Below are 20,494 nucleotides of genomic sequence, written 5' to 3'. Positions count from 1 at the left end.
AAAAAAAAAAAAAAAAAAAGGAACAGGGATCATTGAGAATAAAACCCCAAGGCAGAGAAATACTGCACCGTGATTTAGGGAACCTAGTGGCTGGAAATGCTAAAGCAAAAATGGCAGGGAATGTGGTCAGATAGGTGACAGCACTTCCTGACCATCAAGGAAGCCATGCCCTGGGTGAGCAACTGGGCCTGGCCAGGAAGTGTCTAATCCTTCAGCCCTTCCTAATCTTTCAAACCACCTGCACAGGGCTGGTCTGAGCACCGCGGACCATCTGGCCATGCTGTCTTATGTCTCACACGAAACTCCTGTGTTGTAATGCCATTTCTTAAACATCAGCCCCCAGTAAACCTGGGATTCAAGTATACAAAAGATCTGTCAGGACATGCGCCTGGGGCTGGTTAGTGTTCAAGGGAAAATATGCCCACCTATAGCTTGAGAAATTCAGGTAGGGGACAGGACAGGACAGGCAGGCAAAGCAGGCACCCAAGGCCTGGAGAGGAGACTGAAAGAGGCAATGGAGTTGTTTTGCTTCTTAAAAATGTTTTAAAATGCAAAATGGGTGAGAGGCAGACTCATAGGGTGGGGGTAGGGTAGACATAAGGGCTCCTGCCCACCCCCCAGGCCTAGGAGGTGCTGTGTCCTGGCCAACTGGGCAGGTAGCTATCCCCTAATCCAAACTCCCCTTGGTTTCCTGTGATGCCTCTCCAGGACCCTTGACCAAGGACATGGCTGTGGAAGGGCTATGGTGATGAGCTGTGGGTGTCCAGGTCTGGAGCAGGGTCTGGAACAAGGATATGCAGCCCCCAAAACACATATATAGGGGCCACAAGTGGAACCCACACACGACCCACCTTTCAGAGGCCTCTGTGGGACAGGAATTGTGGAGGCAGGTGGGCAGGTGAGGGTGGGGGTTCTCCGCCTCTGAGGGGCAGACTCCTCCTTCAGTCACTGGACGCCTTCTCTCCCAGACTGCACCCTCCATGCTGGGGTGGGTTTAGCTCTGCTCATCCCGGGCTCTCCCAGGCAGAGTCCAAACCAGCACCAAATCAGTGAGTAAGGACAGGCTGGACCTGGGAGGAGGCTCTTAGTTTCTTATGGACTCAGTGTAATTTCAGATTAATTTTCAACGTGCTGTGATCCCAGTCCTCCGGATGTTTCTCTGCAGCCCCTCCTGCCTGGGCCGAGGGCTTCCTCAGCAGAGCTCTGAGAAGTTGCTGTGCGCCCAGAAGCTTTTGTTCAGTGAGTCACTCGCTGACTCCTAAGATTGGAAAATGGACACTTCTGTATATTGAATTTTTGTAAAGCGGGGCCAGCTTGCATGTCCAGTTCATCTGCACACTCACTAAACTGCTTTCCTAGTACGGGACAGAATAGCTAGAAGAGTCTGGAAGGGAGAAACCCAGTGCCGAAAGTCAGCAGCTGTGGCTAGGGGTCTCCCCAGCCACGCCCCAGGGCCTGTCCCACCGCTGCTGCTCGATGCTGCCCCGCCTGGGCCCACACTCCACAGCTGGCGCCAGTCAGGCCCTGAAGCCCTTGCAGACAACACGTTGTCTGTGTCTGTTTAGAAATAAAATAATGCTCGGAGGAGTAATGAGGAATTTAAATAGGATTTTAAAAGCCACAGGAACCGATAGGGCTACAGATGGTGGAGGGGCCAGGAGGATGCAATCGGCCACGGGTTTATGGTGGGGAACGTGGCCTCAGGGAGAGCCTGGGAGCCCAGTTACTCACATTGTGTCCAACCTCATTAGCTGGCACAGCGGGACTCCACTGCCACACCAGTGCTGGTGCCATGAGGGGACGTCCTGAAGACCCTGTAAAGAGTGCTGGGAGCAGCTAAAGGCTGCAGGAACGTGGGACACTTGGCCAGCAGCTGTCTCAGGGATGCCTCCCAGGCTGTCAGACCGGACCCCATCCCTCTCATACCTTCCTCGCCCTGCCCAGGTCCCACCGGAGACAGGCTGAGAGACATGCACACAGGGACACAAGATGTGGGAGCGCAGGGAGGGAAGAAACACAAGCTCCCAGCCACGCAGTGGCTCATGCCTATCATCCCAGCACTTTGGGAATCCGAGGCAGGTGGATCATTTGAGGTCAAGAGTTCAACACCAGCCTGGCCAACATGGCGAAACCCTGTCTCTACCAAAAATACAAATAAATAAATAAAAATAAAAATTAGCTGGGCATGGTGGTGGGTGCCTGTAATCTCAGCTACTCTGGGGGCTGAGGCAGGAGGATTGCTTGAACATGGGAAGCAGAGGTTGCAGTGAGCTGAGATTGCGCCACTGCACTCCGGTCTGGCTGACAGAGTGAGACTGTCTCAAAAAAAAGAAAGAAAGAAAAGGAAAGAAAGAAACACGGGCATGGGCTCCCAAGTCTAGATACGGAGGCTAAGGGAGGAAGATGAGCAATTCTGCAGGACTTGGGGAGGGTAAGGGAACATAAAAGAGGTCCATTCACCCTCTGAAACTTCCCAGGGGGTCTGCAGATAGCTTAGGGCCACCACCCTGCCAGGACCCCCTTCCTGGCTGGTGCCCCAGGCTGCTCCCCTTCCCCTCCCCCTCCTCCAGGCTGGTGCCCCAGGCTGCTCCCCTTCCCCTCCTCCAGGCTCCCCTGCAGTTTGTGGGGGGAACAACAGGACATTCTTATGGCCAGCTCAGCCCTGCCTGCCTGCCTTCACCTGCCCCCCTTCGCTTGTCCTGGGTTCAGTTCTCAGCTGCCTGCTTGGCTGATCTCCCCTGGGCCTGATAAAAGCCCCTGAAGGAAAACAGGCTCCCATTGGCCAGGGAGAGACTCAGGAGCCCCTCAGCGGTGGGACCTCCAGCCCGGGCCTCACTTGCCACAGCTAGAGGTGTGTTGTCGGCCGGTGGTTTCATGTGGCAGCTTCTCTATGCAATCGGGCCTGATTCTGCTATGCAGGTGGCCACCTGTGTGTGTCTGTGTGTCATGTGCTTTTCAGTTCCGGGTTCCTGGAGAGGGGTGGCAGACCCTAGAAGGTGGTTTTCTTTCTTGCTGTGTTCCCTCTGGATGGACTCCCCAGTGCTAGACCTGCCCCCTCCTAAGCCTGTGCCTTGGGAGACAAGAGTTGGGCCTGTTATCCCCAAGGCCCTGCTGAACCGAGCTTCCACTTGGTTCTCATGTGGCCGTTGGGTAGAAAGAGACAAAGGGAGCCCACAGGACAGACAGAGACCGAGGCAGACACAGGTCCAGGCACACGGACGAGATGAAGACAGACAGGTGACAGCCCCTAGGGAGTCCTCAAGTCCCCTCTTTTCCAGGACTCTCCTCCCAACTCTTCATGGTTTCTAGCTTCTCCCCAGCCAGCCACCTTGCTGGCTTTTCTGTCATTTTGTGTTGATGAGATAAAACCTGGTGGCCCCACTCCGTGCCCCACCCCAGCCAGCATCATCAAAGACCGTCCCCACCTCCTAGCAGTAACCATCACACTGGGGTTTAGGCAAAGTGGGCCTCATCTGCACTGCATCTGGAGGAGCCCGGGGTGCTGTCACAGTTTTCCCATGGAGCACCCCCCGTGTGCCACGCACTCATGGTCACTGATAGAGACACTGCAGACACGCCCAGTTCCACACACACTCCTGGAAAGAAACGTCCACCCCAGGGACACAGGGCAGACGGCACGCGTCTGCGGTCTGCTATACCTGAGCCAAGTCTCAGCCACTTCGTCCCCTCCTGCAGGGCCCCTGTCTGGCTGCTGACCCTCTTGGGCCCACTGAGAGGGCTGGGCACACACCTCCGTTCAGCCCAGGAGCTTCCCAAACAAACTGGCTTCCTGAGGCCACGGTAGTCAGAGCTTCCTCGTCTCTGACTCCTGAAAGGAGGCCCCACAACCTGGCTGCAGGAGGTACCTTGGTGGAGGGATTGTCCTGTCACCTGGACTGAGACCTGGGAGGAGAGGAAGTGGTCAGGACTGCAGAGCAGCTCCCTACGGACACCCATGGAGACTCCATTTAGAAGCTGAGCATGAGCCAGCTTTGGGGTCTCGGGGTTGGGTGTGCCTGCCTGCTAGGAGGCACAGGACACCGCAGCGCATGCCCTAGGGAGGTATCACACCTCTGAGGGGGCCGAGGGGCCTGCTCTCCACCTGGCTCAGTCCGCAGCCAGCATCACTGGTTAAGAAATTGGTTTGCTTATTTTGGGGGTAAATCTGAGTTTAAATACAACTTGTTCAGTGTGCTCTTGGGGGATAACTGGTTCCCCCAGGCAGAGAGATGGCTCCTGGGGAGGCTCCTCTTTGGCCTTTCTTCCCTACTTAATTGGAACCCCTGCTCCTGGTGGTGGTAGCAGGGGCCTGTCTTCTCTTCCTGTCCAGGGACGTTCCTGCTCTCTCTGTCTGTGATCTCTTACCCAGGATCAATGCTCCTGCTTCCAGTGGTGATAAGCCCAACCCCTTGGCCTTGTGTTCAAGGCCCCATTTTCACTTTGTGTCCTCACTGTATCCCAGCTCTATACCTCTTGATCTAATTCCTAATTCCCACTTCCTCCAGGAAGCCCTTCCTGCTTACTCCAGGCCACAGTGAGTTCTCTCTTCTCTGATCCACTCCTACCCTGGTCTTTCATGTCTTATGGGTAGGTCTGGGAGCTCCTTGTCCAGCCTAGCCCTGCCTCCCTCACCTGGAACCCCGCTTCTCTCACTTCAGCCACCTTGAGAATGGGCCTAAAGGTGAGACAAATGTCTGTGGTGCCTACCCACTGCCCCTAGGCCACCCAGAGTCCGAGAAGCCCTCCTGGGAGTGAGAGGAATATAGGTAACCTGGGTTCTCGTGGCTGACAGGTAGGAGTTAGAATTTTGGCTCTGCCACTTTCTGTCTGTGTGCCCTGGAACAAGTTATCTGGCCTCTCTGTACCTTGGTTTGTACCTTTAAGTGGAGCCAAGAACATCCATACCTTGAGGTTGCTGTATAAATTAAACATATTTCTGGCCGGGTGCAGTGGCTCATGCCTGTAATCCCAGCACTTTGGGAGGCCAAGGCGGGTGGATCACCTGAGGTCAGGAGTTCGAGACCAGCCTGGCCAACACGGTAAAACCCCATCTCTACTAATAATATAAAAATTGGCTAGGCGTGGTGGCACACACCTGTAATCCCAGCTACTCCAGAGGCTGAGGCAGGAGAATCGCTTGAACCCTGGAGGCGGAGGTTGCAGTGAGCCAAGATCGTGCCATTGCACTTCAGCCTGGGCGACAAAAGCACTTTGTCTCAAAAACAAAACAAAACCATATTTCCATAAAATCCCTAACACTCAGTCAGTGTTCTGTAAATAGCAGCTTTATGGATGATGACTCCTGAGACTCCCAGGTGAGGAGATGAAGGCCCAGGGAAGGTGGTGTGCCTGAGCTGGAGCTCATTCCGGATAAGAACCTTCCTCCAGAACAAGAACTGCATCCTGTACTCTTCCTGGACTCTTCCTGGTGCTTGCTCCAGCCAAACACCGGCCAGCTCCACTTCCTTCTGTACCTATATCTCCACTCCAAACCCTCCAGAGGCAAGGCTGGCACTATCCTCACACCAAAGGAAAAAGAGCTGCTTGAACTGCTCCTGATAGGACAGTAGCCTGTCAGCCTCAGCCAGCAATCCATGCGTGTCAGAGACAGGAGCCTTGAAAGTTACAAAGCCACTCCTGTGCACACAGACCTGCCAACACTCTGCCCATGCCCATCCCTAGACACCCCCACACCTCGTACATGTGGGTGGATGTGACTAGGAATGCGTCTAGAGGCCTGAGATGGGGGATGAGAAGGTGGAACCACGATGTGGCCATGCAGTGGGCTGCAGCCCGCTCTGAGCTGAGTGAGGTGGAGAGAAGCCTTTCTCTTGCCCCCTGGCCAAAGGCCCTCACATGTTGCCCAAATCCTAAGCAGATAAGACATCTTTCTGTGCTGCTTACGAGCATTCAAGAGTACCTGGAGGGCAGCTGGGGACGGGTATCCTGTGTCCTCTGGGTTTTGGGGACTCGTAACCTGGCTCACTGCTGAGCCTGGCCTGGGGCTGACCCTCCCCCTTCTTCTGTGGCCACTGCCGGCTTCTGCTCCCCCCACACCACTGTGCCCCAGTCTTCCCTCACCCACTGTCTTCAAGGCCTCACTGCCCCTCCTCCTGCTGCCGCTTCTCCCCTCACCTCTCTACTTTCTCACCACCTTCCCTTCTCTCCTCTCGTCCTGCCCGCTGCCATCACACCACCTTCTCCGCTCCTCTCCCATCCCTTCTCTCTATTCCCCTATCCTGCTGCCTATTTATTTAATCTTTTAAAATGTTCACTTCTCCCCAGAGGTATTTAATGGCTATTAAATTATTTTAAACTAACTTTCTTTAAAAAAAACACACAGCTTGGTGATAGTGCTGACTCAGGGCCATCTCGCTGTTTAATATTGAATATGTAATTAATAGATGTTTAGGTTTGGCTCTCCCCCCCCCCCCCCCCCCCCCCCCCCTTCCCCCCCCCCAAGGGTAAAAGAGCTGATTAATCTGGTTCGGGGCGAGTGTCAGCCGCAGGAGATATATGGGGGAAAGCCGATGAGGTTAGCATCTTGGAGTCAGAGAGCTATTGCCTCTGAGGCAAGTTCAGGGAGAGAAAGGTTTGAGTTAGAGCCCAGCACGGCCTTGCTGGGCAGAGGGGATTCCAGACACCCCTCTCCAGTGCTGGAGAACATGGCCTGGACTCTGACCTGCCTGCCCTGCACCAGATGGCGCCTCCTTGTGGCCCTCAGAGGCCTGGGTTGGTGGCCCTTGTTCATGCCATCCTCCCTTCTCCAGCTGTGGGATCTCCCACCTTCAAGACCAGAAGTGCCACCTCCCCCGAGGCCTCTGGCTGCCCCCGCCTGGGGGATCTCCTCTCCGGAACTGCTGCTGGCACCTGCTATCCCAGCTTTCCTGCCCATCCGTGAGAGCTTCCTTGCGCCACTGCCTCCTGGCCGGGCCGTGTGAATAGGGGGCTGCAGGTGGGTCACTGTGTGCCTGGGTGACGGTCTCCAGGAGACACGCCTCCCACTGCTGTGGGCCTCATGTGCCCTGGACGAGGCTGAGTGAGGATGGCACTCCTCTCACTGCCAAGGAAGGGACAGGAGCAGGCAGCACAAACCAGGTGGGCTTCGCTCACGTGGGCCCCTCACGCCTGAAGCATCTTTACCCCTCAACCAACTGGACCTTGACTACCAGGGTCCTTAGGACCGGAGCACTCCGTGGGTGTGAGGAGGTGTGTCTGTGCCCTGGGCCATGGGATCCTTTCAGGCAGCACCAAGACACCAGCCCAAGCCCTAGTGCGTAGGATCTGAGGTCAAGGTTAGGAGGGGCGAGTCCTAGAGGCCTTGTGCCTGGGTCGGTGCCCTGCTGGGGCTGGAGGGCAGAGGCCTGACTGAGCGGATGAAGAAGTGTTCTGAGCAGGCCCAGGCCCCAAGGATGAGTGGATCACCAGCGGCCACACCACAGCACCCTCCAGGACAACTGGCTCTCCAAATTTGCAAGTAGCTTTCGCCTACTTGACTTTTTGCCCTTGATTTCCCGGTAAACTTTCTGAGGAAATGAGGGAGAGAGAAATTCCTCAGTCCCTGGCTGATCTAATGAGCAGGGAGAAACCTGGAACACTGGGCCTGGGCCAGGGGAGGGTGGTGAACACAGACACTCAGGCCAGAGCCCAGGGCATGGCGGGGTTGGCAGAAGCCAAGAGCTCCTAGCCGGGAGGTGGAGGGCAGCTGTGACCGGCTGTCCCATCTTACTACCTGGACCCTCATACTGGACACCCCAGCCCTGGCGGGGGGAAGGGTAGGCTGGGGCCACTTTGGAGGCTGTACCTAATGTCACCTTCTCAGGGCAACAAAAGGCCCCAACTCCTTACGTTCCCCTTGGAGGCCTCATGGGTGTTCTCAACTTTTCTAAACCCTTTCTGGGCCGCTCCTGTCTCTGGTGGAAGAGCGGCCAAGGTCTCTCCCATTGTGGGAGGAAGCTGGAGGTGGGGAGCCACCGCCTGTCTGTCGTCTGGGAGTGTCCCACTTCTGTATGGCTGTTTGGCTCACTGCCTGGCTGTTCCTCTGTGGGAATTCAGGCTGGGCCCCTTGCTGGTGGAGAGGACAGTCTCTACTTGGGGGTCCTTCACCTGCTCGGAGCCTCTGTTGGGCCCCCTTCCCCGGGGAAGTGCCTGAGAGCTCAGTTCAGAGCAACGTCTGGGCCCAGTGGGGATGAGGCTCAGTGTGAGTGCCGGGGGCTGGTGATCAGGAAGGACAATGCCTCCCTCCCCAAGGAAGTGGGCCTGGAAGGGGGCACCTGGCAGGAGCCTGCACATTCTTCTACCCTGTTGTGCTGGTGAGTCTGTTTCTCTCCCACAGGTGAGGTATGATGGACTCTGTATCACGGGGGCAGTTTGTTGTGGGAGGAGCTAGTGCCTGGGTAAGAGAGGCCTGATCTTGGAGGCTGGATGTATTTTCTTTGCCATGTCCTTGCCTTTCATTTTCTTTTAATGTCGGAGTATGTTTGAATCTCATCTAGGGGAGCCTAGGGCCAGGGTCGGCCCTGGTTACTCTGTGACTGGGATGAGGAGGGAGGGGCAGTACAGACACACAGGCACTATGCCAAGAGGATGCTGTCACTTGGTGATGGAGCTGCCCCTGGCTGGCCATCTGCCTGGCCCTTTCAGGGGTGAGCCTCAAGGTGTGGCATTCCCTTCCCCAGCCTCTCCACGGCCAGTCTCCGGCGGGCTTCACGTTCTGGGACAAGTGTCTGTGGAGTGAGGCTGTGTCCTTCTCCTCTGTCCCTTTCCAGGCACCTGTCCGACTGCCTGCCTCTATGTCCAGGATCTCTGCCTCAGTGCTGGCCTTGCGTGCCCACACTCCCATGGGCCACTCAGATTTGCCTCCTGTGGCCTGAATCCTCCTACGGCACAGTTACGACCACTTCCTGTCTCCTTTCTGACCGCACAAGCCCCATCACGGTGGGGTTTTCCTTGGCAACACCGAGGTGGGCACACCCTTTTTGGTGTTTTAACGGAGGGGAGAAGAATGCCCCGAGACATGGCACTTGTTTACTCAGAGAGGCAGAAACCCCACCGTCTGGAAGACCCCAATCGCCCCCCTTCCCTCATCTCTCCACACCAGTCACCCAGAGCTCCAAAGCTCTGTCCCCAACCCTTAGCCATGAGGTCACCAGAGGGGCAAGAGGAGGAGGCAGGGAGTCGCTGCATCACATTGCTGCATCGGGAAAAGGAGGGAGGAGTGAGAAGGGGAGGGAGGGGCAGAGACAAGTGGGCCCTCACGTGAAGGGGGCTGGCGCAGGCAGCTACTACCTCCTCGGCTCTCGCTGTCCGCAGGCTTCACCTGGATTGGCCGGTTCATCTGCAACAGAGCACAGGGAGACAGAGTTACAGCAGGCCTGTGGGTGAGGGGCAGACACCCAGCACTCAGGTGCGCAGGTGGATGCAGGTACACAGACTGCATCCACAGACACAAGCTCCCACACGCTGCTGCAAGCACACACACCTTCACCAAAGCGCTGTCCGTCTCCCCTCAACGGCACAGCCCCATGGCCCCATTCTTTCAGGAGGGTGTCTCTGGACAGGAGACCTTGAGGTGCCTCCTCCTCCTACTCCAAGCAAGTCCTGCTAGCCTTTGATAGCAGAATCTCAGGTTGACAGAAATGCTGCCCGTCCCTGTGTCACACAGGCCTTTGTGTCCCCACAGTACACCCTTGGCTCAGCCCTGGTTCACTCAAGACATCTGCCTTTATGGAAATGAGCTGTCGCTGGCTGCAGATGGACCCCACCCAGGCCAGGGCATCCAGCTTCATCCCAGCACCTACCAGCTGGTAGATGTGGCCTGTGGATCAGGCGTGGCCAACGCCCTGGGCCATCCAGCTCCAAGGTTAAAGCAGAGTTCAGGGCTGTGGCTCCCGGTTGCAACTAGGGCCGTTCTCTCAGGGAGTGCGCAGAGTGGGCACAGCTACTTGTCCCCTGTGGTGTCTGGGTGCCAGGAGGACAGGAGAGCAACGCCTGACTCCCCTAGCCTGCCAGCCTGTCTTCCCTCTTGGGGATCTGTGTCAATGGCCCATTCAGGCCACTAGGGGTCTCTGGACTCCAAGCATCCCTGGGTGGCTGCCTGGCTTCAAGGCTCACCGAGAGGCACCAGGGTGGGCTCTACAGCCCAGAGGTTTCAGCATGTTTTAAGCAATAAACATGAGGAGAATCATGCAAGCGGATTTGGACCTGATGTCTTCACCAGTGCTTCTGCCCTTATGCACCTCCCTGAGCCTTTCTTGCATCTGCGTTTCTCTCACAAACTCAGACTCAGAGAGGCAGTGGGGCTGGTACAAACACCGCCATTTAAGACATGGAGAGGCTGAGGCCAAGAGGAATTCAGGTGCTTCCCAAGGCTACCACGTGGCAGGACACGGCTGGGAAACGGGGCCTGCGGGGAGATTTCTGCATATCTGTCCTGCGCTTTGAGACCTTGCGTTGCCAATTCCCTCCCGTACAGCGGCTGGACCAGCCAGTCACAAGCTTCCTCCTGCCTTCTGGTCTAGGACTTGAAGTGAGTTTTGGCTGCATCAAGACAACTGGGTGGGGGAGTATGGGTGCCTGTGACTCAGCAAGGTGAGCACGAGGCCAGGGGAAGGGCAGAGCCGCGGCCGGGAAGGACAGAGATGGGAGGCAGGACGCAGCCGACAAGGAAGGAGGCACAGGTAGCCAGAGGCAGCAGGGGAGGATGCCGGGGCCAGCCCACCGAGAGGGACCCAGGGTGTCATTGTTCACCACCAGGTCCCCACTTGACATCCCTTATGGAGTTGAGGGGAAGCAAGGTGCTTTGTTCCCAAGTCCTGGCAGCAGAGAACACTGCCGTGTTACAACAAACTCCAATCACAGGGAGAAAGAAGAGGAATGTAATGAAGTTCCTGGCTTCCCTGTGAACCAGCTCCTTTCCAGTCCTTGAGGGAAGGATCCAGAAGGCCACCCAGGCATCTGGCTATGGGAGAGGTGATTCAGGAGGGAGCCAGGTTGCTCCTGGTTGCCTGTCCAGTACTGTTTGGGACTCAGCATCTCACCCTTTCCTAGGCTGCCCTGTCCTCCTGGAATGCCCCGCCCTCCTAGCCTTCCCTTCTCTGAAACCTGCGGCATTCTTCTCCCCCAAAACAGGTCTTAAGGACTGACCTGGACCCAGTTCCAGCCCTGATGTTCTCTTGGACAGATTTCTACAGCTTTTCTGCTTATGTAATTTTACAATTCTCTGAGGTAGGGATTATTATATCCATCTTTTCAATGAGAAGAACAAAGCTCTGAGGAGCAGTGGAGCTGGGATTCAGCCAGGATGAGTAGGCACATGAGTGCTACCAATACGATGGCCTTTGGCTTTGTCATATTTTATCTCATTTGACCTCAGCTGCTCCAGGAGGAGGGGACTAAGGAGGAAGTACATGGGGAAAATACCCATCCCATAAAGGGAGACTGAGGCCAGGTTCTTTGGGCCAGCAAATCAAGTATCTGTTCTGCCTGAACCCCCTGGCCAAAATCTGGCCCCAACACCTCTTGCACCAGTCCCACCGCACATCCTGGCACCTTCCTCCCCCAGGTCCGTTCCCTGGGCCTGCAAGTTCCCTGCTGTCCCTCCCAGCCTCCTCCTCTTGACAGTCTATTCATGCTTTGAGCCTAGTCTACTTGGCTTCTGTTATGGACTGAAATGTGTCCCCCCAAAATTCATATGGTGAAGCCCTAACCCCCAATGTTACTGTATTTGGAAATAGTGCCTTTAAGGAGGTACTTAAGGTTGAATGGAGTTATAAGAGTAGGGCCCTCATCCCATATGATTGATGTCCTCACAAGACGAGGAAGAGACACCAGGGATGTGCACCCAGAGAAGGCCATAGGAGGACACAGCAAGAAGGCTGCTGTCTTCAAGCCAGGAAGAGAGCCCTCATCATAAACCAATCCTGCCCACACCTTCATCTTGGACTTCCAACCTCCAGAGCTGTGAGAAATACATTTCCATTGTTTAAGCCATCTGGTCTGTGGAACTTTGCTATGACAGCTCTAACCAACAAATAAGCCCCCTAGTTCATGAAGCCTGATTGGTACCCCATTGGGAAGGGTACTACAAGGAGCTCCACATTTTCCATTAAAAAGGTACACTCAAGGCTGGAATTTGACTTGCAAGTGGGGGTGGAGCTTAGGCAGCCTAGGCCTCACCAAGGATCCACAACACCCCTGAGAACAGGAACAGTTGCTATACTCATCGCATTGCTAGATCATCACAACTTCTCCTATGATGTATGCAAATAAAGGAAATGGAGTTTCAGATAGGTTAAGAAGTTAGCCTGAGGTCACAAAGGTTGTAAATGGTGATATCAAGATAAACCCAGGACTCCTGACATCTGTCTACTCATTTAGGAGATGCTGGGAGCAAGCGGAATGGGCTTGGGATGGTCCAGGAAAGTTCCAAGCAGAGGCCAGGGGGGTGGGGGAAAAAGAGGGGGGCAGGGAGCCAGATGGGGAATTCAGGCTTCCCTTGCAAGGATGGGAGGAAGGCCTGGCTGAGAAGCGGTAGGCAGAGGAGTGTGAACCAGAATCTGTTGGGCTTTGCTGCTCTGTCCCAACTGGGAAGTGATGCCATTCCTGGGGCCAGAGCATGCTAGGCAGACCCCACATCCCTAGGGGCCTCATCCTGTGTGGGAGGAAGGCTGGACCACTGGAGGAGACTCCTTTCCTGGCGCCTCGTTTCTGTGTTTTATGGCCAGTCTTCTCTAGTTGGGCCCGAGAGCAGCTGGGGTGAGTCCTGCGGATTGGCATGGCCAGGGTAGAGCTATTTCTGATATGATGGGTCCCATTTTCCATGGTAAATTAAACTGGGCAAATGAAATCTCCCTGTGTGTGCAGGCTTCCGCCCTAGAGGCCACCCCAGTCGTAGGCAGCCAGCCCACTGTCCTTGGTACCTGGGCGCCTGTTACGCTTTGGCCTAGCATCCCTGCCCCAGGAGCCCTCCCAACCAGACGGTCCCTGCATGGTGCAGGCAGACCTCCTCCATGGTGTGCTGTTGGGCTCACCCCTCACACACAGGCCCCTCTGCTTCTCTCCAGTTTTACTGTGGGCTTTCTGACAGCAGGAACATGGGGTCTTATCCAGCCTCCCAGCTGCCTTCAGCCATGGGCTAGGCACCTACGGGGTGCTCTAAACAGATTGGTAAAGGAGAATTGAATTGGTTCCCATGCAGCCATGGCTCCTGGGGTCATTTTTCATGTCCCATTATAATCTGATGGTGGTCAGCATCCAGACAGCCTTTGAGGGGCTTGTCAGAGAGGTGCCGGGCTAGATGGTGAGATAATATACGGCCCTGTGCTTTCTTAATTCTCAGCAGAAATAAAGTGTCAGGCTTGGTTGGGAAGATTTCTCAGCTGGAGCAGGCTCTGTACAGGTGGCCCCGGCCTGAGGGGAAACCTCCCTCCCTCCCCTAGTCCTCGGCCAGCCTCACCCAGCCCTGATTCTGCCCTGAAGAGGGAGGAGGACGGAGCACATCTGTCCTGGGAGAGGAGCCTGGGCCAGGCAACAGAGATGGGGAGAGAAAGAGGCAGAGCACGATGACAGAGCAAGGGGAGAGGTGAAGAGAATGCCCGAGAGGGCAAGGGTGAAGGAGACCAGAGGGGTCAGGGCAAGAGCCAGGAGAGGAGGGAAGAGCCAAGAGTTGAGGCCAGGAGGAAGACCGAAGGCCGGGAGCCATCTCCTTGGCCTTCTTGTAACTTCGCCCCCTGGGACCCTGGCCATTGCCTCAGGACCCCTTTGGTGCTTTTCCTGCCCCCGTCTCTGCTCCTCTGTCAGCCATTCCTCTCCACTAGCGCGTTGTCCTCCCCGCAGGCCCTGGGGCTTGTGGCTGCTGGGAATCCGGGCTGGGGCACAGGAGCCTTCCTTGCCGATTCTCTTTCCGAGATGTCCTCAGTGTCCCCATGGATGCCCCGTGGCCTTCAGTTGGTGTCCTCCTCCAGGTGCCCGAAGGGGGTTTGGTGAGCCAGACCTGCCTTCCCTGGGTCAGGAACAGCTACCTGCAGCTTCTCTGGAGGCTCCTGGGGTCAGTCCTCTGGGGACATCACAAACCTTTGCGGACTGTGTTTCTACTTCCAGCCAAGCGCCCCTCTGGGGAAATGGGTGGGCCTGGCCCAGACCTAGAGCTGTCTCTGCTCCCACCTGTGGCAGGGGTGGGCAGGTGGATGGCCCCTTTCCTCTTCCACTCAGGCTCTGCCTCCCTTCCCCCTCCCCATCCCTCTGCCACTTTTTGCATCAACACATATCCATGCATTAAACAAGACATTCCATTAATTTCTTCATCATCATAACTTAAGCTGGGACATACCCTTTAAATATTCATTCAGCTATGAAAACCGGGCATTAAAATTTTAATAATGTCAAGCTCATTTGAACCAGCCTCCTTGGGGACGATTACGATACAATTAGAATAAATACGATGATTGAGCTGGTCGAAAGGCTTCACCTGTCCAGTGTGGCTCCCTGTGGAAGGGGAGGCCTGCGGCTCGTGGGCACACAGACAGACAGACAGACAGACAGGCCAAGCTGCTCTTTCCTGACTCCCTCCCAACCTCGCCACTTCCCCTGCCTCCTCTTGCATGTGGTTCTGGTTCTGGTTCTGGTTCTGTGCTGCCAAGTCTACTCCCACCAGCCTCTGCAGGTCTCTGCTGCCTCCCTCCCCGAGGACCAGGGTGCAGAGGGCCCCTCCCTGTCTGAGAAGGTGGCCCTGATTCAGCCCACCGGTTCCTACTACTCCTTTCCTGGTCCTGGTATGACCTGGGCTAGCTCACTGGGCTGGTGAGTGACATTTTCCTGCCTATACACATCTCTTCTCCCTTACCTTACTAAGGAGGGAGAGAGAGAAAGGAAGATGGAGATGGAGAGAGACTTACTTCACAGAGGCAACCTCAGGACTGTGCTTCTTCCCTGGAGTACATGTGTGCACCTGATTAGTGGTATGTGACATCACAGACATCCGAGGGAGCGGGGGGATTCGGATTGAACCAGATCATAGAAGAAATGTGAAGAGCAGGTTCTCAACAAAGGTCAGCCTGCACTGGAAGGTGGGGACCGATGCCCTGCAGGGAGCTGGGGAGAGGGAGAATAGACGCTGACAGCTGAGGTGACTGGCCCATGGGATGGCCAGAATGCTCTCCAGAGTGACTATTCAAACATCAGAGCTGAGGGTCCTTCTGGTTCCTTTTGGGACATGTTGGAGCCTGAAGATACCTGGCTCCCTGCTCAGCAGAAGGGCTCACCTCGCCAAGCTTCAGAGGAATACCACTGGAGGCACAGATTCGTATCTTCCCAAAACAGACATAATTTGCAGCCTTCACCAGGAAGGCAGCTCTTACCTCCCCATTCCTGTGTGGTCTCTGAGGAGGGGTAGTCCTTGACCACCTACTTGTGGATGCGCTTGTGTGGACTTGGCCCTGCTCGTCATCTACCCTGGTGTTTTAGGACAACACCAGTTCGTATCCACCCAGAGAACTCAGGTTTTATGCTCTGCCCTCCAACCCCACCCCAGCACACAGGGTGGTCTTGGAAACAGTGAATCAGCAGACCAACACGCTAGAGCTCACTGGGAGGGTCTGTGTCCTAATCCCACCAGCGTCACTGCTCTGAGAAAACAGACATAATTTGCAGGACCCATTGTTCCAAGCGCCAAAATAAAAAGTGTCATTACAGTACTAAAATATAAAGCCTTTTTCCTTTCCTTCTTGGTCTCGCTCACTCTCTCAACTTGTCCTGGGATTTTTTTTATTTGCTATTTGATGTCACTTTAAGTAAAGAAAACTATAAATTTTAGATTATTAGCACAGACTTTACAGTTCATCTTTATTTTGTGCAATGCCAGTTTTAAATGCAAATATCAGAGCATTTACCTCCTATGCAGAGTCACCAAAATTTCACAGTTTGTATTTTGTGGCTTATGCCTGGAGGGTGCCTTCAGCTGGAAATGCAAGCCAAACTCAGGAATGCTGCAAGAGAGGTCCCCCAGGCAGGAGAAGTTCCCAAGGGATTTCTGCCTCAGACATGGGGACCCTCACAGGCCCCTGGAGTCCCACCTGCAACCTGGAATGCAGCTTGGGCCTGAGGATTGCTGGGCTCCCTTCTCATTGGCCGTGGACTGATGTGTCAAGTCCCAGCTGAGGGTGGGCTCTGAGAAGTAGAGCCAAACATCACCTCTTCCCATGGGCCCTTGGCCCTAACCCACAGTGGACAGGAAACTTTCAAGGGTATTGTAAACTCCGTGCCTGGGACATACTAGGTATCTGGGCAATAGGTTCATCTTTGCTGAGTCATGGCCTCTTTTGACTGGCTCGATGTGGCATAGCACAGCCAGCCTGGGCTACCATAGGGTGAATGGGACCAACGCTGACCCCCTTAACCTGTGCCTAGGCCACTGCTGACTGGTACAAAGGAAACCAATGGTTGCAGGTGGGACACTGGACATGGGTGGACCGGGCAGGTGGAGAGAGGCTGAACTGTGCATGAGCAGAGACTCCAAGCCCGATGGACTTCACTGGCAAAGCACACGTTCAAAGATTAAGTGTTAAGAATTTAAAGATGGAGATTGCAGAGCATGAAACCCAAGCGTGGGAATCTTCTGAGTGTGGGCCCTGTGCGACAGCATGGATTGCCTGCCCATGACGCTGACCTGGGGCTGCCTTTCTGGGTCCCCATCTTCATCTGCGCACACCAGACATCAGGTGTTTTGTGGATCATCAGGTGTTCTAAGCATTGCTCAGGTCTGTGCACTAGTGCTACCTCCAGAAAGATCATCAGTCCATCTTTTAAAGATAAGCTTTGTACGATTTTGAGGGGATAGACCAACAATTTTCAGCCATAGGGATAAAAGCCTGGTGATGCAACCAACTCGATAAGGACAGAGAACTCACCAGTGAGCTTGTGGGGATCAAAGGTGGGTTTGCTCTCCAGAGACCCTGCCCTCCACCAGAAATTTGTCTTCCCGGCGCTTAGCGAATTGTAATTAACAAATTAATTAATGATGAAATTATTTGTTTAAAGCCCCAGGAGGGCAGGGTCTGAAGCACGGGCCCTGTTGAATTCCAGGGGCTGTGCTTAGTAGGCTTGGAGTCGCTGTGGGAGGAAAGAATGAACTCTTGCCTGAGGGCTTCCGCAGTCCCCTAGTGAGACGAGATCCCAGGGGAACCGCAGAAGCGGCACACATTATTCCTAGCTTGTTGTAAATATATTAATGCTTTAATTACCTCCTTAATAAATCGCATATGGTGTGTTCCATAGAGAGGGGTTAGAGACTCAAGAAATCTCACCTGTTGTCAGCATAAAATTCTGACTCCAGGACAGCCTCAGCAGTGATTTCAGAGACACCTGACAGATTTATGGATTCATTTGTCTGTTTGTCTCCACCCCGAGGAGTTCCTGAGGCCCACGCAGGGCCCAGCATGGCCCCGATGCACAGTAGATGGTCAGGAAGTACTGAGCAAATGATGACTGAATCCTCCATCACACCCTGTCATGGCCCTCATTCCCTCCTGCCTTATCTGTGCCCTTGCAGCAAGAGTGCCCAGAGGCCAGAAGTGGGTCACCACCGGACAGCCTTGTTTCCAGCCCAAAGAGAAAGGCCCTTTAATCCTCCCTCCTCCAGCAAAGTGGCGTGTTTCACCTTTGGATTAGGAAGGGTTTATTGAAGCGGTGGCGATCATCGTTTAGAGAGACAGCCAGTGAGCACCGACCAGACAGAAGAACCGGAGGTTATTGGTAAAATATGCAAATCCAGAGTCTATTAAAATGCAAACCCTCCAGATAAGATTTTTTTTAATAAATCTGGTCTCTGCTCCCACTCCCCACTCTGAGGAGGCCATCTGATGCTTGTCGGGTCAGGACACATACCAGCATGTAGGCCCTGTCTGCTCTTCACCCCTCTCATTCAGACTTCCAGCGCTGCGCTGCCTGGGTGGGGCTGGCTGTCCCTTCTTTCCCCGACGCCCTGTCCCTCAAACAAAGCACTTGAGGTCATGTCAGGGTAATCTGCAGACAGGTCTCACCATCTCCCCATACTGGCTGCATTCCATTTTTCACCTTTCCTCTCATAGCTGTGTCTGCAAAATGAAGTCACAAGCCTTTGCCTCCTCCTCCAGCAAGCCTTCTGTGATTGGGTCCACCCAGTTACACTTATCGTCTTTCCAGTCATCGCCTCTGGACTCAGTTTCTTTCAAAAGTAGCCCTCAAGGGGATGATGGGAAGGTCACTGAGAAGCTGCACAGGCTCCCGAGTATGATAATGATATGGCGGGGATTCAGACTGGACTTGGGCATGCTGGCTTTGAGTCAGGGTGGAAGCAGTCAGGTGTGTGGGTTGGTGCTGTGTGCCTGGCTGGGGGCGTGCACTCGGGTCTTGGAGGCATGAGCGAACTATAATGGGAGAGGGTTTTCAAGTCCTTCCCATGCTGCAGACCTTCTGCTGACCTCATGACGGGGCTCAAGTCCTTCAGTCCTTCCTGAAACCTGATGAGTCAGGTGAGCAAACTCATGCGGTGGGCAGGGTGTGGATGGGGTGGGGGTGGGAATAACCACCAAAGACCTGGAAGAGAGTGGAGGGAAGGGCCAGCAGGGTGTGAAAGCTCGTGCGGCAAGTCGCCAAGGGTGGGAGGACAGGCAGGCAGGTGGAGGTGGGGAGGATCTGGTGTGGCCGTGGAGGATCTGAGCTTATAGAGTGGGCAGCGGGAGCTCCTGTTAGTTTGCAAACAGCATTGCACTAGGACCACGTTTGGAAAGAGCAAGGAGGCAGCTGCGCGTGCAGGAGGTCAGAGGTGACTGGACAGAGGTGCCCGAGACACCAGGCAAATGTTTGTTCAGTTCAAGAATGAGCAGCAGCACCTTGGCACCAGGTGCCTTCCCCACCTGTGGGAAGACAGGAGCCTAAAGCTTATGCATAAGAGGTGTTTGATGAATTGGCCCAAATTTCCCCAGGTTGCCTTTCATTCTTGGTTGTGGAATGACCCCTCACTCCAGTCCAAGCCAGGCCTTGCCCACCTTCCACTTGCAAAGGGTCTGGAGGGTGTGGGTTGGGATGCAGTGGCCTCGGTCCAGGCGGCATCCTTTGCAGCCCACATAGCCTCATTGGTACAGCCCCCCACAAATAGGCCCAGGCAGTTGCTATGCAACAGGCTGCTCTGCTCGGCAGTGTCCAGAGAGAAGCAGCGAGCAGCCCTGACAGAGCCTGCAGGTGGACCAGCTAGGGCTGCCTGCTCCTCCTCCTCTCTGCTCTCACCACTCTCTCCCATCCTTCTCCAAGCCTCCACCCTCTCCTATCTCTCTACAAAATGCTTTCCCCTCACCTAAGCGGCAGGGCTGGGTTGGCACAAACAAAAGAGGTGCCCCTTACGGTGGTCAAAAGTCTCTCAAGAGGTCCAGCCCCAAGCCCACTGCTGGTTTCCCAGGGGGAGGGAGGGAGCCCCTCCCTGTAGGGGTTTGGAGCCATATTTGTGGGTAGATGCTTCCCGCACGTGGCAGGTAAGGTAGAAGGACACCATGAAAATCACCAAGAAGGAACTGGTGGACCCGTGACCACGCTGCCGCTGGGCTTACATGCCCCCACCTCTCAGCCAGAGCTCCCTGAGGCCCGCACTGCCAAGGGCAGAGGGCTCTTTGTCTCCAAGCCCCACGTCCGTTTTGCTGCTCCCGCGAACACGCCAGGGCTGCACTGGCAAGGGTGGGGGGATCCTTGTGGTCTTAATTAAGATCTGCTGCCGTGGTAACCAAGCTAATTAGCCGGCATGGCCGGGCTGGGTCACTAACCCTCTTCAGGGTGGGGGAGTGAGGGCGTGCAATTTTTTAAGTAACAGCGGTGGATAGATCATTCTGATGAAACAGGCCCTGATTTAGTTGTGAGGCCTGGATTTCGGTCTTAACTCTGCCATATACTTGCTCATACAAGGCAGGGCTGTTACTTAACCTCTGAGAGGCATATCCGGCGTATCCACATATCCCCTCATGGGGTGTGGAGGGGATTAAATGTGATCGCTCGGGCCAAGCTCTGAGCATCGTGCCTGGCACCACGAAATAAGCGACAGCTACCCTCTCCCTCCTGCCCTTCAACCCCCTTCTCTCTCTCCTCCCCCTCGTCCCCCTGTTCCTATTTCTCCTCCTCTCACATCTTCCCTGCCTTTCTTAGTATTTCCGTCACCTTTGAGGAATACCTGACATTTCATTTTTTCCTTTCCACTCTGGAATACTCAGGCTCTTTTGGACTCTGCTGAACTGAAGATGTTGGACTCTGTGGGGAAGAGCTGAGAATGGGGTGGGGAGGCCACGCCTCACAGAGAGGCAAGATGCACCCTGAACTTGGGTTCCCGCAGCCCCATTCTGCCTGCACTGCCTCTCCTCCACCCTGCCCCAGCTCTGCCCTCTCTGCTTGGTCTACCAGCACTGAAGCTGCTGTTGTGCTGGGCCACAAACTCCATCCATCCATCCATCCATCCATCCATCCATCCATCCATCCATCC

General features: G+C 55.0%; 1 protein-coding gene across 50 annotated transcripts in view; it reads right to left on the bottom strand.

The window, feature by feature from the left end:
* Window positions 1-20,494, bottom strand: part of CELF4 (CUGBP Elav-like family member 4) — a 317,087-nt gene that overhangs the window by 62,486 nt on the left and 234,107 nt on the right. For 26 of the 50 annotated variants that reach the window (XR_004228584.1, XR_004228585.1, XR_004228586.1 and 23 more), the window contains exon 3: window positions 9,289-9,337. Coding sequence is in view for 44 of the 50 variants with exons in the window: in XM_031934512.1 (XP_031790372.1) it covers window positions 9,289-9,337 (49 nt within the window). In the remaining 6 variants the exon portion in view is untranslated. Of the gene's footprint in view, window positions 1-9,258; window positions 9,338-20,494 lie in introns of all 50 variants that reach the window. The other 24 variants (XR_004228581.1, XR_004228583.1, XR_004228582.1 and 21 more) reach the window with 1 other exon arrangement.

This window comes from Piliocolobus tephrosceles, chromosome 18, assembly GCF_002776525.5.
Source record: "Piliocolobus tephrosceles isolate RC106 chromosome 18, ASM277652v3, whole genome shotgun sequence".
Lineage (NCBI taxonomy): Eukaryota > Metazoa > Chordata > Mammalia > Primates > Cercopithecidae > Piliocolobus > Piliocolobus tephrosceles.
Note: the sequence above shows the minus strand (reverse complement) of the source record. Positions and strands in the feature narration are given on the sequence as shown.